The sequence below is a fragment of the Mobula hypostoma genome, chromosome X1, assembly GCF_963921235.1.
Source record: "Mobula hypostoma chromosome X1, sMobHyp1.1, whole genome shotgun sequence".
Taxonomy (NCBI): Eukaryota; Metazoa; Chordata; class Chondrichthyes; order Myliobatiformes; family Myliobatidae; genus Mobula; species Mobula hypostoma.
Genome location: NC_086128.1, coordinates 58816029 through 58835300, shown reverse-complemented (window position 1 = coordinate 58835300; position 19272 = coordinate 58816029). Strand labels below are relative to the sequence as shown.

General features: G+C 41.6%; 1 protein-coding gene across 1 annotated transcript in view; it reads right to left on the bottom strand.

The window, feature by feature from the left end:
• mrpl45 (mitochondrial ribosomal protein L45) overlaps nt 1-19272 on the bottom strand; it is a 57930-nt gene that overhangs the window by 29426 nt on the left and 9232 nt on the right. The window contains exon 3 of the mRNA XM_063037087.1: nt 13550-13667. Coding sequence (XP_062893157.1) covers nt 13550-13667 — 118 coding nt within the window. The remainder of the gene's footprint in view (nt 1-13549; nt 13668-19272) is intronic.

Sequence of the window (19272 nt, the reverse complement as noted above, 5' to 3'; positions counted from 1 at the left end):
TAAAACACAGAGTGCTGGGTGCCTGGAATGCAGTGCCGGCTTAGGAAACACATTAGGGACTTTTAACGGATGTTTAGATAGGCACATGATGTGAGGAAAGTGGAGGGATATGGACATTGTGTAGGTAGAAGAGATTAGTTTAGTTGGCCAATTGATTACTAATTTAATTGGTTCAGCACAACACTGTGGGCCGAAAGGCCTGTTCCTGTGTTGTCCTGTTCCATGTTCTTTAGAGTTGTAGACACAGCTCAGCACATCACAGAAACAAACCTCCCCTCCAGGGGCTCTGTCTGCACTTCTCTCTGCTTCGGTAAAACAGCCAGCATAATCAAAGCCCCCATCCACCCCGCACATTTTCTCTTCTCCCCTCTTCCACTGGGCAGAAGATACAAAAGTCTGAACGTACAAACCACCAGGCTCAAGGACATTCATTGTTATCAGACTCTGGAATGGACCTCTTGTACAATAAGATGGATTCTTGGCCTCACAATCTACCTCGTTATGATCTTGCACTCTATCGCTACCTGCACTCCACTTTTTTGATAGCTTTTATACTTTATTCTCCATTATTATTGTTTTATCTCATTCTAGCTCATTGCACTGTGTATTGATTTGATCTGTATAAATAGTATGCCAGACAAGAATTTCACTGTATCTTGGTTCAGAGGATGATCCCAAAAGTGAAAGGGTTAATGTAAGAGCATTTGATGACTCTGGGCCTGTAATCACTGGAGTTTAGAAGAATGAGTTGGGGTGGGGGGGTGGTATCTCATTGAAACCTGCCGAGATAGTGCGAATGTGCGAAGGATGTTTCCTATGGTGGGGGAGTTTATGACCGGGGTCACAGCCTCAGAATAGAAGGACGTCCCTTAAGAACAGAGATGAAGAGGAATTTCTTTAACTGGGGGTGGCGAATCTATGGAATTCATTGCCACAGACGGCTATGGAGACCAAGTCATTGGGTATATTTGAAGCTGAGGTTGATAGGTTCTGGATTAGTAAAGGTGTCAAAGGTTATGGAGAGAAGGCAGGAGAATGGGGTTAAGAAGGGTGATAAATCAGCGAAGCAGACTCGATGGGCCGAATGACCTAATCCTGCTTCTACTGTATGTCTTACGGTGTTATCAGGTGACTGGACAATGACCCCAGAGCAGATGGATTCTAGCCTTTGGTATCTACTATGGCTTAGGTGAAAAACACCACTATGATCAGTCTAAGGTAACTCCACACCAACACAAGTGATTCTACAAACGTTGGAAATCCAGGGCAACACCCACAAAGTGCCGCAGGAACTCAGCAGGTCAGGCAGCATCTATGGAGGAGAATAAACAGTTGACATTTCGGGCTGAGACCTTCCATCAGGATTAGAAAGCAACGGGGCAGAAGCCAGAATAAGAAGATGGGGGGGGGGGTTGGGAGGAAGGAGTACAAGCAGGTAGGTGACAGGTAAGACCAGGTGAGGGGGTAGGTGGGTGGGTGGGGGAGTGATGAAGGGTCAGATAAATAAACCACCCATAATAAACCCAAGAGAGTTCTACACCAACTCCATTGCCCACCAGTGCTGCACTTTTACTTGCCTTAACTAACTTCAAACTCAGTATGTGAAATTAGCACAAATTAATTCTGAAAGTGGGACATATCCCCCTGGAGTGAGATTGTCCAAAGTTATTTCTGGTCAACTGTAACAGCTGAATATAGATGACTTTATCTCAGTCTTCATGGTCCAAATCCAATGATAAAGCCATACGATCTATCTTAAAGATAAACTTCAAAGTAAATTTACTATCAAAGTACATATATGTCACCATATACAACTCTGAGATTTGTTTCTTGTGGGCATTCACAGTAGAACAAAGAAATACAACAGAATCAAGGAAAAAACTACACACAAAGACTGACAAACAACCAATGTGCAAAAGACAAACTGCAAATACAAAAAACAAAGAATAAAAAAAAAGTAAATGAATAATACTGAGAACATGAGTTGCAAAGTCCTTGAAAGTCCTTGTGAAATCGGTTCAGAGTTAATTTGTTGTACGTGTTGTTTTGATCACAACCTGAATGCGACCCAAAATGAATCAGGTTTGTCCGTCTCTAGGTCATACTTGGCCATCTGTCTGCTTACATGACATTGGCTCAGGGATTTTATCTTGACTAGAATGTCTGCAAAGACCCCGTCTGACTTGTACGCCCACCTGAGAAGGCACACAAAGATGCCATTTGATTACTAAGGGCAGCTTTCTCTCATGATTGCCATTCTTATAACTCCCTGTCCCCACAAGTGGAACTCCCTCTTCTCATTGTACCATCAGGGAGGAGGTACAGGAGCCTAAAGACACACACTCAATGTTTTAGCAACAGTTTCTTCCCCTCTGCCAATCGATTCCTGAATGGACAATATACTATACACTACCTCACTGATTTTGCTCTCTATTTCCCATTCAACCATACATGAATACCACCAAGTAAAGCAGTGTTAGTCTGGGGCCTAGGTGTAAAACACGGTACCAACAGTCACAGACAGCACACATAAGATATTAGTAAAATATAGTCATACAAAAAAATATAGTCCAGGACCCTGAGTCCATGAATGTTGCGGCTGTCTGCAGTGGAACACAGTCCAGCTTGTTTTCAGTGAGTGAACACTGGGGGGCAGCACACTGCCTCCAGCACTCTGGTGGAGTGCCTCAGGCTTGAGGCCTAGTCCTCGCCATGACCGAGGCTACACAACTACACTGTTTGCCAAAAAAAACGATGAATTGGACTTGCGGCACTCCATGCCACCAATGTCCAATAGTGTCTTGCGATCACAAGAAAAGCAAACTAGACAATCAATTATGGTTAGACTGTGCACCTCCTTCAAACAGTGACACCTCCCTGTCGCAGGCAGCAGCACGATCCATACCAAGTCCAGCTCCTTCAGCTTCTCGGCCAAAGAGCAACTCGCTGATAGGGTAAACCTGCAGTACTTTAAGCTCAGAATATCCATCAGGGTCTTGCGATCGTACAAAATACGTTTTAAAAAGATAAAAACACCTTTGCTTGAAGGTGCTGCATCCAAGTGGGCTGCCATCTTACTGGAAATTTGAATTACATATTTAATTTTTATCTACATACATCTTGTAATTTATAGTATCTTTTATGTAATGCTGGCACAAAACATTAAATTTCCTCACATACAGTACTGTGCAAAACTCTCAAGCACATACATATATAGCTAGAGTGCCTAAGACTTTTGCACAGTACTGTAGTAATTTTATGTATCGCACTGTACTGCTGCCGCAAAAAAAAACAAATTTCATGACATATGTGAGTGATGATAAACCTGATTCTGATACGGGTCTGTATTGTGGACTGAGAATGGGAAGGAGGGCAGGGAGAGGGGAATCATGGTTGGGAAAAGGGGGAGGGAGAGGGAAGCACCAGAGAGACATTCTGTAATGATCAATAATCCGATTGTTTGGAATCAAATGACCTTCCTTGGTGAGTCAGGAATGGGTGTGTCTACACCCCCCCCCCGACCCCTGGCTCTCCTTCTCTGCCACCTGCCCCACACCTCTCCCACGATGCCCCACCCTCACTATTCCCAACTTCCTTTGCTCCTGCCAGATTTACAAACTCCCTCTCCGCTCCACATTGACAAATATAGCACTGTGTAAAATCCTTAGGCATCCGAGCTATATATATATGCCCAAGAGTTTTGCACAGTACTGGATGTCAGTGGTAATACACCTGACTTTGATTCCTGCACTTCCTTAGAGTCACAGGGTCATACAACAGAGAAACAGACCACTTGGCCCATTGAGTTCATGCAGAGCATCACTAATCCTACATTAATCTCATTTATTAAAATTCTCCCCATATTCCAACCAGCTCCAGTCAGAATTCCTCCACTCACTTATACACAAGGAACTGATTACAGTGGCCAATGCACCTAGGGTTCACGTTTTGGAATGTCGGAGACACCTAGGAGATAACATCAGAGAGGGACAAGGGGATGGGAAATGGTGAAGGGGGGTGGAGGCATTACTGGAGGTTTGAGAGATCGATGATAGCTCCTTGCCCATTATCGCCTCCCTCTGTTGCTCCTCCCCCTCCCCTTTCTTCCAAGGTCTTCTGTCTCTTTCAGCAATCAACTTCCTAGTTCTTTGCTTCATCCCTTCCCCTCCAGGTTTCACCTATCGCCTGGCGTTTTTCTCTCCCCTCCCCCCACCTTTCTTTCTTTTTAAATCTTTTTATTGAATAAGTATACAAAGGGTAAACCACAAAGGCACTAATACACTGTTAGAAATTACAGGAGATATTAATACAGAAGAAAAAATTGATACAAACAGTGCAATTTAAACATAAAATAATATGGTAAAATAATAGTATACTAAATTTATATATATATATATATATATATATATATATATATCAATAGAGAAAAGGAAAAAAAACCCCAAAAAAAGACCCCCAAAAAAAACCCACCGTGCAACTAAACTAAAAGCAAAGCAAAGCAATGGGCTAACTTGGAAACAGGTAGAGTTAAAGAACTTAAAATCACCTCAAACCCGACCTCCATTAAAAACAGTTAAAAAAAAGTCAAGAAGGGAATATAAATATGGAACAGAAGAGGAAAAAAATTACATTAAATGAAAATATTGAATAAAAGATCTCCAGGTCTGTTCAAATTTAAGTGAGGAATCATAAAGATTACTTATAATATTCTCCAAATTTAAGCATAATATCGTCTGAGAAAACCAAAAAAAGGTAGTTGGAGCATTAGGCTCTTTCCAATGTTGTAAGATACATCTTTTCACCATTAAAGTAAGAAATGCAATCATTCTACGGGCTGAAGGGGAAAGATTACTGGAAATTTTAGGTAATCCAAAGATAGCAGTAATAGGATGAGGAGAGATATCTATATTCAATACCTTTGAGATAATATTAAAAATATCTCTCCAAAAAGTTTCCAGAGTAGGACAAGAACAAAACAGATGAGTTAAAGAGGCTATCTGCCCCGGATATCTATCACAAAAAGGATTAATATGAGAATAGAAACGAGCTAATTTATCTTTGGACATATGTGCTCTATGAACAACTTTAAATTGAATTAAGGAATGTTTAGCACAGATAGAGGAAGTATTGACTAATTGTAAAATCTGCCCCCAGTCATCCACGGAAATAATAGAACCCAATTCTTGTTCCCAATCTGACCTAATCTTATCAAATGGAGCTTTCCTAAGTTTCATAATAATATTATAAATAATAGCTGTTACACCTTTCTGACATGGATTAAGGTTAATTATAGTATCTAAAATATATGTAGGAGGTAGCGTCGGAAAGGAAGAGAGTATAGTACTTAGGAAATTTCTAACTTGGAGATATCTAAAAAATTGTATTCTTGGTAAATTACATTTATTAGATAATTGTTCAAAAGACATAAGGGAACCATCTAAAAATAAATCCAAAAACCGTGAAATACCCTTAGTCTTCCAAATTTGAAACGCACAATCCGTGAAAGAGGGAGGAAAAAATGTTACCTAAAATAGGGATCGCTAGCCCAAATTGGTTAAGATCAAAAAATTTTCTGAGTTGAAACCAAATACGCAAGGTATATTTAACTATCGGGTTAGAGACCAGTTTGAGGCGTTTCAAATCAAAAGGAAGAGAGGAACCTAAAATAGAGCCAAGTGCATAGCCCTGAGCAGATTGTAATTCCAATGCTACCCATTTAGGGATGGATAGTGTATCTTGGTCAAGTAACCAAAATTTCATATGTCGAATATTAATTGCCCAAAAATAGAATCTAAAGTTAGGTAATGCTAGACCTCCATCTCTCTTGGCTTTCTGTAAATGTATTTTACCCAGTCTCAGGTTTTTATTTTGCCAAATAAATGAAGAAATTTTAGAGTCAACTTTATCAAAAAAAGATTTTGGAACAAAAATTGGTAATGCCTGAAATATATATAAAAATTTTGGCAGAATAAACATCTTAACTGCATTAATACGACCAATCAAAGTTAAATATAATGGAAACCATTTAGATGAAAATTGAGTAATATGATCAATTAAGGGTAAAAAAATTAGTCTTAAATAAATCTTTGTATTTACAAGTAATTTTAATCCCAAGATATGAGAAATAATTATTAATCAATTTAAACAGAAAGTTATGATACAAGGGAAGTTATTTATTAATCGGAAAAAGTTCAGTCTTACTAAGGTTTAATTTATAACCTGAAAAAAGACTAAATTGTGCTAATAAATCTAAAGCTGCAGGGATAGATTTTTGAGGATTAGAAATATATAAAAGTAAATCATCAGCATAGAGTGATATTTTATGGGACTTTAAGCCCCGAGTTATCCCAATAATATTTGGAGATTCTCGAACGGCAAATGCAAGAGGTTCTAATGCAATATCAAATAATAAAGGACTAAGAGGGCAACCTTGTCGAGTACCTCGAAAAAGAGGGAAAAAAGGTGAGCTTAAGGAGTTAGTACGGACCGAGGCCATAGGAGAATGACATAACAGTTTAACCCAGGATATAAATTTTGAGCTAAAATTAAACCTTTCAAGCACCTTAAATAAGTAAGGCCATTCTACTCTATCAAAAGCTTTTTCAGCATCTAAAGAGATAACACACTCAGGAACATTTTGTGAGGGGGTATAAACAATATTTAACAGTGTGCGAATGTTATAGAAAGAGTAACGACCTTTAATAAAACCCGTTTGGTCTTCCGAAATAATAAAAGGGAGTACTTCTTCTAATCTGTTTGCTAATAATTTAGAAAAAATTTTAGAATCAACATTTAATAAAGATATTGGTCTATAAGATGCACATTGAGCAGGATCTTTATCCTTCTTTAATATTAGAGAGATTGACGCTCTATAAAAGGATTCGGGAAGTTTACCAAGTTTTAATGAAGCCTCCAAAATCCTACAGAACCAAGGAATTAATGAAGGTGCAAAAAACTTATAAAATTCCACGGTAAACCCATCAGGGCCAGGAGCTTTCCCCAGGTTCATAGAGGAAGTAACATTCTTAATCTCATCAGTAGTATTGGGAGTATCAAGCATAGAAGACATATCCTATGAAATCTCAGGGAAATTTAGTTTATCTAAAAAGTCATTCATATATTTAGAGTCTTGTAAAGACTCAGATTGATATAAGGAAGAATAAAAATCAAAGAAGGTTTGATTGATCTCCGCATGATCAAATATCAGTCGATCATTTTGATTATAAATCTGATTAATTTGAGATTTAGTATAATTAGACTTCAGTTGGTTAGCCAACAGTTTACCAACTTTGTCACTGTGTACATAAAATTCACTTCGTTTTCTTTAATTGGTTTACAATCGAGGACGAAAGTAATAAGCTGTGCTCCATTTGAAGTTCAGTTCTTTGTTTATACAGCTCCTCAGAGGGAGCTGTAACATATTTCTTATCAATTTCCTTAATCTTGTCCACAATTACCAACTCCTCCTGCTTCAACTTCTTCCTCAAAGCAGCAGAGTACGAGATGATCTGACCACGGATATAAGCTTTAAAAGTATCCCAAAGAATGTTCACAGAAATATCCTCTGTGTAGTTGATTGTAAAAAAGAGATCAATCTGTTCATTCATAAAGTTAACAAAGTCCGAGTCCTGAAGCAGCAACGAATTAAAACACCATTGTCTATTATTTTCTGTATTGACCTGAATTTTAATAGAAAGCTTAAGTGGAGCATGATCCGAAATGGTTATAGAATCATAATCACATTTAATCACTGAAGAGATAAGCTGAGAGTCAATAAAAAAAAATCAATTCTTGAATAGGAATGGTGAACATGTGAAAAAAAAAGAAAAATCTTTTTCCCTGAGGATGCAAAAAAAGGCCAAATGTCCGTCGACCCAGAATCAGAGAGGAATGAGTTAATCAAAGTTGCAGATTTATTGGGTAAGGTCCGTAGAGGAGCCGAACGGTCCAAAACTGGAGATAAGCAACTATTAAGATCTCCACCCCAGATCAATGAAAACCCATTCAAATTCGGGAACTGATTGAATAATGATTTATAAAATTCCGGATAGTCCATATTGGGAGCATAAACGTTAACCAAAACTACCTTTTTATTAAATAGTAGACCACTAACCAGTAGAAATCTACCATTCGGATCAGAAATAATATCATGTTGTATAAAAGTAACTGAGGAGTCTATAAAAATAGAGACGCCTTGAATCTTAGCGTTAGAATTCGAATGAAACTGTTGTCCCTTCCAGAATTTAAAAAAACGTAGTCTGTCCACCCTCCGCACATGGGTCTCTTGTAAAAATAGAACATGTGCTTTAAGTCTCCGGAATACTTTAAAAACTTTTTTCCTTTTAATAGGATGATTAAGTCCATTAGTATTCCAGGAGACAAAATTAATAATTGACTCCATAAACCCTAAAGTCAACCCGCAAAAAAGAGGATTGACGATAGGTTCGACCCACGAACCGGGAAAGGGAACAGAACAAACCAGAGATAACGGGTAGGAGAACGCAACCAATGCTTCAGTAATGTAAATAGCCCAAGAAGAAAAAAACTAAAACGTGAAGCCCCTCCCACCACCCCCACCCCATGACCCCAAGGCTAAATCTAAAGCAGACCCACCAGAAAGAAGCAAGCACTAAAACTACCCCCATGACTTCCGGTATACGCTCACTAAAAAAGTGTAAATATAAAAAAGATCAGCTAGTTATAAAACAGTAAAAGAATAAAAAAAAGTAGAACAGTTAAGACAAACACGATATAAAACAGAGAAAAAGCCAGAAAATATAAAGAAAACCGTAAGACCACAGACCCTATGACAACCAAAAAAAAAAAGAAATGAAATTATTAATATAAACTAGTTAGGAAAACCTACAGAAAAAGGTACATTTAAAGACTACAAAATTTAAGGTCTCAAAGGAAATACGCAAAATGATACTAAGGGAATAACCATCCAGAATCCCCAAGGAAAAAGAAAGGAATGACGCAGTTAGAAAGAAAGTTTGGCAACCATATTAATTAATCAAAAATAAAGTTTTCTGTCCATATAAAGCAACCAAAAATTAAACCCGACAGATTCACAACCTCCGATCAAACAGAGATAATTAAAAATTACGATTAAGATGTTGAAGGTGAAAATTGATCCAGATAACTCTGGGCATCCGATGGAGATTCAAAAAAACGAAGGGCTCCGTCAGGCGTACGTATCCTTAAACGCACAGGGTAACATCTTGTAGAGTTCCGACATCACAGATCTGTAACGAACCCGTTGATCCCGAATCTGTTTGCTGAAGTCCTCCACGAATCGGAACTGAAGATCCAAAAAATCAATATAACCTTCAGATCGAACAAATCGAAGCAGTTTCTCCTTGTCTTGAAAGTAATGAAAACGTAAAATGACATGTCGAGGTTTATCTGACTTAGACGAATATGATGGAACTCTGTGAGCCCAATCCAATAACGGTGGTTGGTCAGGAAATATGGTAGGAAATGCATCTTTTAAAAGTTGAGAAAAAAACTTTATAGGGTTGTCAGATTCAACAGCTTCACGAACACCAATAATTTGAATATTCTGCCGTCGCATTCTGGATTCTAAGTCAGAGTTTTTAAAAGTCAGAAAGTCCAGTTTTTTTTTCATTGAAGTAATTCTTTCTTCAATTTTCTCCATCTTGAGTTCATTTTGTTGCGTGGATTTTTGAAGATTAGATATAGCCGACTGATGTTCCGTGATAGATGTTTGCATTTTATCGATTGAATCCACAATTTTCTGGAAATTAATTGAAATTTCCGCACGAATCAGCTCCGTTATAGAGGTTGAAATTTCCCTTTGAATTAGATCTGATATAGCTTTCAGAGTCAACGGTGGTTCAGTCGGAGGGAGATCGGTACCTTTCGGTCTAACCGGAGGTTTGCCGTCTTTCCCATTTTTTCCGTTCTTGGACATAGCAGACCTTAAAAGCATCCGAATATCAAAAAGCCCAATTTGTTTCAGATTATTGTAAAAGTTGATGCCTTAATGGTTAGTTAAATGTAGCTGATCATAAGAAAAAAAACTCAGAGGTAATAGAGCGAGTCAAGAGCATGACTTCACTCCATGAGCTCTACTGGAAGTCTCCCCTCATCTCTGTTCTAAACCTCAGCTTTTTTTCCTCCAGTCCTGCCGAAGGGTTTTGGTTTGAAACATCCACTGTACTTTTTTCCATAGACACTGCCTGGCCTGCTGAGTTCCTCCAGCATTTTGTGTCTGTTGCTCAGATTTCCAGCATCTGCATATTTTCTCTTGTTTGTGATTTGATTACTACTCCGTGAAGTCTCTTCCAGGGATGCCTACGCTGAAGAAGTTTAAATCTTCCCTTCGACGGGAGTTCAGTGAAGCCCTCTCTCACTGCTCCTGCGTTGTGATCCCTGCTGCTCTCCAACTCTTTGACCGTGTGCTTACCCAGACCTGCTGGTTGTGGACTGCAGGAGAAATGGAGACAGGCTAACCCCTATTGATGTCAATGGATCTGGAGTTGAGAGGGTGAACAGCTTTAAGTTCCTCACATACACATCACCAAGGATCTCACGTGGTCTGTACATATCGACTGTGCGGTGAAAAAAGCACAACAGAGCCTCTTTCACCTCAGATGGTTGAAGAAGTTTGGTATGGGCCCCCAAATCCTAAGAACTTTCTACAGGGGCACAATTGAGAGCATCCTGACTGGCTGCATCACTGCCTGGTATGGGAACTGTACCTCCCTTAATCGCAGAACTCTGCAGAGAGTGGTGCGGACAGCCCAGCGCATCTGTAGATGTGAACTTCCCATGATTCAGGACATTTACAAGGTCAGGTGTGTAAAAAAAAAGGCCCAAAGGATCATTGGGAACCTGAGTCACCGCAACCACAAACAATTCCAACTGCTACCATCTGGAAACAGTACCGCAGCATAAAAGCCAGGACTAACAGGCTCTAGGACAGCTTCTTCCACCAGGCCATCAGACTGATTAATTCACGCTGATACAATTGTATTTCTATGTTATATTGACTGTCCTGTTGTACGTACCATTTATTACAAATTATTATAAATTGCACATTGCACAAACGTAACGTAAAGATTTTTACTCCTCATATAGATGAAGGATGTAAGTAATAAAGTCAATTCAATTCAATTGGATTGCATCAAATATCCATTATAGGCCTACTGACTCCAAAAGTTGCGTCAGCCACCCGCCCTCCTACTCTGCCCCGTTAAGGGTCCCATTCCATTCTTTCAGCTCTATTTAAAACATCTCAAGAGATATTACCTTTGTCCTATCCACTCCATCATCCCTGCCACTTGAAACAACTTGTTTTCTGTTTGTGACTTCCAGTCAAACTGAAACGTTAACATTGTTTCTCTTTCCATGTTCTCTGTTTCCAGCATTTTCCGTTTTTATTTCAGATTTCCAGTATCTGCAGTTTCTTGTACCTCCGACATTGTGACTCACCATAAACCACTGTATGACCCAAGATATCTGAAGTTTCCAAATTTCCATTTCACATTTCCATTGTGAAATGTTACTTTTGGCATTGACGTGCCATGAACCAGCGAGAATAGTCAATTTAACGTCTCAAGTGCAAGGAATGAACTTGGGAGTGCAGCCCTTCTCGGCACTACAATCTTACTGTTACTTCCAAGCTTAGCTAGATGTAAATTGAAGCCCACGTTCATCAGACCATAAGACAGAGGAGCAGAATTAGGCCATTTGGCCCATTGGGTCAGCTCTGCCATTCCATCATAGCTGATTTATTATCCCTCTCAACCCCATTCTCCTGTCTTCTCCCTGTAACCTTTGACACGCTGATTAATCAAGAGCCTATTAACCTCCACTTTAAATATACTCAACGCCTTGGCTTCTATAGCTTTCTGTGGCAATGAATTTGACAGATTCACACCATCTGGCTAACGAAATTCCACCTCATCTCTGTTTTAAAGAGAGGTAATTGTATTCTGAGGCTGTTCCCTCTGGTACTAGACTCCCCCACTATAGGAAACATCCTTTCCACATCCACTCTATCTCTGTCCTTTGGTCCTAGACTCCCCCACTATAGGAAACGTCCTTTCCACATCCACTCTATCTCTGTCCTTTGGTCCTAGACTCCCCCACTATAGGAAACATCCTCTCCACATCCACTCTATCTGTGCCCTCTGGTCCTAGACTCCCCCACTATAGGAAACATCCTTTCCACATCCACTCTATCTCTGTCCTTTGGTCCTAGACTCCCCCACTATAGGAAACATCCTCTCCACATCCACTCTATCTGTGTCCTCTGGTCCTAGACTCCCCCACTATAGGAAACATCCTCTCCACATCCACTCTATCTGTGCCCTCTGGTCCTAGACTCTCCTAGTATAGGAAACATCCTCTCCATATCCACTCTATCTGTGCCCTCTGGTCCTAGACTCCCCCACTATAGGAAACATCCTCTCCACATCCACTCTATCTCTGTCCTTTGGTCCTAGACTCCCCCACTATAGGAAGCATCCTCTCCACATCCACTCTATCTGTGTCCTCTGGTCCTAGACTCTCCTAGTATAGGAAACATCCTCTCCACATCCACTCTATCTGTGTCCTCTGGTCCTAGACTCTCCTAGTATAGGAAACATCCTCTCCACATCCACTCTATCTGTGTCCTCTGGTCCTAGACTCCCCCACTATAGGAAACATCCTCTCCACATCCACTCTATCTGTGTCCTCTGGTCCTAGACTCCTCCACTATAGGAAACATCCTCTCCACATCCACTCTATCTGTGTCCTTTGGTCCTAGACTCCCCCACTATAGGAAACATCCTCTCTACATCCACTCTATCTGTGTCCTCTGGTCCTAGACTCTCCCAGCATAGGAAACATCCTCTCCCCATCCACTCTATCTAGCCCTTTCAGTATTCAATAGGTTTCAATAAAATCCCCCCTCATTCTTCAAAACCCCAGTGAGTACATCAAATGCTCCCGATATGTTAACCCTTTCATTCCTGGGATCATTCTCAGAAACTTCCTCTAGACCCTCCCTTAAGCCAGCACATCCATTTTTCGATAAGGGGCCCAAAACTGCTCACAGTTCTCCAAATGTAGTCTGACTTGTGAAACAGGGCATCCTTGCTTTTATATTCTAGTTCTCTGGAAACGAATGCTAACAGTGAATGCACCAACTGAACCTGCAAGTTAACCTTTCGGGAATCCTGCACAAGGACTCTCAAATCCCTTTGCACATGATCAGGATTCCCAGCAGTTATTTGAGTGGGAATCTGAAGTTCTCCTCAGGGTTTGTCTATTGGTGGGTCCTCAGGTGGCTGTAGAGGTTGAACCGGGACAAAGGTATTCTGGCCGTTCAGTACATTCTGTCTAAACTAGTAACTGGTGATGAAGAGGAACTGAACCAAGTTCATAAATGGAAGTCAGGTCCCCATCCTTCACTCCTTCAGTTACTCAGACGGTCTCAACCTCTATAATAAGCAGGAATCAAACACAAGAAAGCAGACTCTCAGAGCAAGGAAAAGCCATCCAATCAGTCATGATGGCGAAGGGGTGAGCAACTTACGCAAGCTGGGAGGCGGCAGTTTGCTTGACTTGCTCCATGCGCTGCTTCAGCCCTGCCTTTGTGAGCGTGGACATGCGGGCGTCCCCCTCCGGTGGAACATACGGATCAAATATCCCGGCTGCAGGGAAAGAGGGAGGTAGGAACATGGTTAGCAGACACAAGACAAGCCCTCCCTCTGACGGAAGAGTGAACATCGATTTCTACCACCCAACCCATCTCCCTAAAATGTGTCCTGAATTTCCCAGGAATTCTTTTGGCTTCCTGCAGCCATTAAGAATTCCTGGGAAAAAATAAAGCAGAAAAATAAGTACCAAGAGGGCAAAATATTTCCTTCTAGCTTCTGCAGCTGATCCAAACCAGTCCAGAAAGTCAAAGCCAAGTTCATCGTCATAAACACAAGTACACGTATGCACACCTGGAAACATTCTTGCAGCAGCATCACAGACAGACAAATAGCACAGTAAAGATTAGCTTTTAAAGATAGCTTACCTTCAGCTTTGTGTCAGTTAAGCTTCAGCACCCCCCCCCCCACAGGACATACCGTCTCATTGTTACCATCAGGGAGGAGGTACAGGAGCCTGAAGACACACACTCAGCGATTCAGGAACAGCTTCTTCCCCTCTGCCATCAGGGAGGAGGTACAGGAGCCTGAAGACACACACTCAGCGATTCAGGAACAGCTTCTTCCCCTCTGCCATCAGGGAGGAGGTACAGGAGCCTGAAGACACACACTCAACGATTCAGGAACAGCTTCTTCCCCTCCGCCATCAGGGAGGAGGTACAGGAGCCTGAAGGCACACACTCAACGATTCAGGAACAGCTTCTTCCCCTCTGCCATCAGGGAGGAGGTACAGGAGCCTGAAGACACACACTCAACGATTCAGGAACAGCTTCTTCCCCTCTGCCATCAGGGAGGAGGTACAGGAGCCTGAAGACACACACTCAACGATTCAGGAACAGCTTCTTCCCCTCTGCCATCAGGGAGGAGGTACAGGAGCCTGAAGACACACACTCAGCGATTCAGGAACAGCTTCTTCCCCTCTGCCATCAGGGAGGAGGTACAGGAGCCTGAAGACACACACTCAGCGATTCAGGAACAGCTTCTTCCCCTCTGCCATCAGGGAGGAGGTACAGGAGCCTGAAGACACACACTCAACGATTCAGGAACAGCTTCTTCCCCTCCGCCATCAGGGAGGAGGTACAGGAGCCTGAAGGCACACACTCAACGATTCAGGAACAGCTTCTTCCCCTCTGCCATCAGGGAGGAGGTACAGGAGCCTGAAGACACACACTCAACGATTCAGGAACAGCTTCTTCCCCTCTGCCATCAGGGAGGAGATACAGGAGCCTGAAGACACACACTCAGCGATTCAGGAACAGCTTCTTCCCCTCTGCCATCAGGGAGGAGGTACAGGAGCCTGAAGACACACACTCAATGATTCAGGAACAGCTTCTTCCCCTCTGCCATCAGGGAGGAGGTACAGGAGCCTGAAGACACACACTCAACGATTCAGGAACAGCTTCTTCCCCTCTGCCATCAGATTTCTGAATGGACATTGAACTCATGGACACCACCTCACAACCTTTTTTTTCTTTTTGCACTGTTTATTTAATTAAACTTCGTTTATGTGTGTGTGTATATGTATATATATATATATACATACACACAAACTCCTTACTGTAATTCTGTAATTTAGTTTTAATTATGTATTGCAATGTTCTGCTACTGCATAACAACAACTTTCACGACACAAGCTGTATATGAAACCTGATTCTGAAGTTTAATTGTCATTCAACCATACACATGAATACAGCCAAATGAAATCGCACTCACCTGGGGCCACAGTGCAAAATGCAGTACCAACAGTCACACACAGCACACAGCACATATAATTATGATACTAGAAAAAGATACAGTTATAGCTCAAGTCCCTGAGTGTCATGGCCTGTAGTTTGATGGTGCATGGATGTTGTCCTGTCCCCACGTTTCTGCAAGAACAAGCCCACAGCAGTGCCTCATCTCACACAAGTGCAGCCACAGAGAACACCATCCAGTTTGCCTTCCATTGAGCGAGCACTGGAGGGCAGCACTGACAGGAGCCCCCAGCCCAGCATGGACTCCAGCAGTACACAGCTAGCTCCAGTGTTTCCTTCACTCACTGGTGGCTGCAGTAGGCAACCCCTCACATGCACAGTTGCAAGACAAAGCTTGTGAACCCTTTGCAATTGCCTGGTTTTCTGCATTAATTACTCATCAAATGTCTGATCTTCATCTAAGTCACAATAATAGACAAACACAATCTGCCTAAACTAATACCACACAAGCAATTGTACTTCTTCTCATCAATACTGAGTACACCATTTAAACAATCACAGTCTGGGTCCAAAAAAGTATGTGAACTAGAAGCTATTTGAAGTCAGGTGTTCTAATCAATGAGATGAGATTGGAGGTGTGGGTTGTAGAGGTGCCCTGCCCTATAAAAAGACAAAGTCAGGTTACTGACAGAACCTGCACAACTCAAGAAAGATCTGTTTATGTGCACCATGCCTCGATCAAAACAACTTTCAAAGGACCTTAGAAGGAGAATTGTGGAAAAGCATGAAACCGGAAAAGGCTACAAAAGTATTTCTAAAGACATGAGTGTTCATCAGTTTACAGAAAGAGAATTTGTCCATAAATGGAGGGAATTCAGTACTGTTGCTGCTCTCCCTAGGGTGGGCGAGCTGCGAAGATCACACCAAGAGCACAACGTGCGATGCTGAAAGAGGTGAAAAAGAACCCAAGGGTAACAGCAAGAGACCTGCAGGAATCTCTAGAACTTGCTAAAGTATTTCTTTGTGTGTCCATTATAAGAAAAACACTGAACAAGAATGGTGTTCATGGAAGGACACCACGGAGGAAACCCACTGCTCTCCAAAAAAACACATTGCTGCACGTCTTAAGCTTGTAAAAGACCACCTGGATGTTCCACAATGCTTCTGGGACAATGTTCTGTGGATAGATGAGACAAAAATTGAACTTTTTGGCAGAAATGCACACCGCTATGTTTGGAGGAAAAGGGGCACCGCACACCAACACCAAAACCAACTCTGAAGTATGGTGGAAGCAGTATCATGGTTTGAACTGCTTTACTGCCTCAGGGCCTGGACAGCTTGCAAGCATTCAGTGAACAATGAATTCAAAATTGAATCAAGACATTTTGCAGGAGAATGTCAGGGTAGCGGTCTCTTACCAGAAGCTTAACAGAAGTTGGATGTTGCAACAAGACACAACAGTAAATCAACAACAGAACGGTTTAAAAAGAAGAAAATTTGTGTTTTGAAATGGCCAAGTCAGAGTCCAGACCTTAACCCAATTGAGATGCTGTGGCATAACCTGAAGGGGTATGTTCATGCAAGGTATTCCAGAGATAGTGATGAACTGAGAGAGTTTTGTATGGAGAAATGGTCTAAAATTCCTCCTTGTCATTGTGCAGGTCTGATCAGCAGCTACAGAAAACATTTGGTAGAAGTTATTGCTGCTAAAGGAGGTACTACCAGTTATTAGATACAATGGTTCACATACTTTTCCAGCCTGGACTGTGAATGATTAAACAATGTGCTCAATAAAGACAAGAAAGGTACAATTGTTTGTGTGTTATTAATTTAGGCAGATTGTGTTTGTCTACTATTATGACTTGGAGGAAGATCAGAACTCATAAAATGAGTAATTAATGCAAACCAGGTAATTGCAAAGGGTTCACAAACTTTTTCTTGCAACTGTATATCAAAACACTGAAACATACAGTAAAGTGTATCGTTAGTGTAACAACCAACACAGTCCAAGCTGCAATGAAAAACTTACTTGCAGCAGCATCGCAGGCATACAGCACCAAGGACACAAATATTCTCTGCAGTCATGGGCAGAGCAGTTGCCATACCATGCCATGATCCATCGGATAGGATGCGCTCTCTGGGGCATTGATCAAAATCTGGTCAAGGTTAACAGGGACATGCCAAAGTTCTTTAACCTCCTGAGTTTCCTTGGCTATGGCTAGACCAGTACAGGCTATTTGGTGATGTTCACGCCTCTCAACATAAACTGAATGTCCTCCTTTGTGGTTGAACCAGTCTACAATATCAACACTTGGCTGAAAGTTGTGTCCTTTGACCACTGGCTACTGCAGCAGTCTGATCTTCACCTCAACCAAATATGGGACACTTCTGCTTCTGGCATTAGCCACTAGATGGAGCAAGGGTCCCACAGCAGATTTTGACTTGCGTCCATCAGCACGGACTCACCGCGGGCCCCGTTACCAAGGCGAGATTTCCAACCTGCCCAAACTTTCCCCAAATCTACAAAAAAGTGAACATTAACCTCTGGGACACTGAAACAGAAAACCGTTGAAAACACAGACAAAATACAGTAATTTTCTCTGAACAGCTTTTAGCAATAAAAATGTGGGCAATCTTGAAAATAAAACTGTTTTAACGGCAGTCAAAAGTTAAAGTACAATTTTTATCGAACTACGTATATGTCACTATATACTGCCCTGAGCATTTACAGGAAAATAAAGAAATACAGTAGAACTTATGAGAAACTACAAAGACCGACAAACAACCAATATGCCAAATTACACAAATAATAAATACAGACATCCCACCTCTCCCGGAACTTCCGGGAGTCTCCCGCATATGAATAGTGGCTCCCTGATGCCCGCAAATTATATACAATATCACGGAAATCAATTTTTTTGAGAGCGAGCGAGAGAAAAGCAAGAGAGAGCGCAAGAGCGACCACGAGAGAGAGAGCAAGCAAGCGAGCGAGCGAGAAAGCAAGCGAGAGAGAGTGAGAGCACGCGAGCGAGAGCACGCCATGGCAGAGTGTTCCAAAAAAATATATAAAATGTACGTCACCCCAGACTACACTAAAGTGTACCCCTGCCTAATAGGGGTCAAAAATAATGACAGTGTTGCTCTCTGCACTGTTTGCAACAGTGACTTTTCTATTGCCCATGGTGGGTTAAGACTGTAAAAGACATGTTGAGGCGAGTTTAACAGGTGTCATTCGTTCATTAGCATAGCGAACGTTATTTAAACTAGCTGGCTAGCTGCTAAGGAGCTACGCTATTGCAGACATCCCACCTCCCCCGGAAGTCTCCCGCAAATTGATGGCGCTACCTCCCTGAAATGAGTTTTTCCAGGGTGGGATGTCTATAAATAGATAGATAGACAGAAAACACTGAGAACGTGAATTGCAGACTCTTTGAAAGTGAGTCCATAGTTTTTGGAATCAACTCAGTGTTGAGATGAATGAAGTTACCCACGTTGGTTTACGAGTCTGATGTCTGAAGGATAATAACTGTTCCTAGTGGTGTGGGACCTAAGGCTCCTGTAACTTCTTCCTGGTGGTAGCAGTGAGAAGAGAGTCAAATGTGTCATCTAGCACCCATCTCTCCTTTTTAATTGGCCGGAAGAAGGGAGGGAGGAGAGTTCTTTACATACATGGAATTATGATGTCGTGGCCATTACAGAGACTTGGCTGGCACCAGGGCAGGAATGGATTCTCAATATTCCTGGATTTCAGTGCTTTAAAAGGGATGGGGGGGAGAAAAGGGAGGAGGGGTGGCATTACTGGTCGTGGATACTATTACAGCTACAGAAAGGGTGGGTAATGTAGCAGGATCCTCTCTTGAGTCAGTATGGGTGGAAGTCAGGAACAGGAAGGGAGCAGATACTCTATT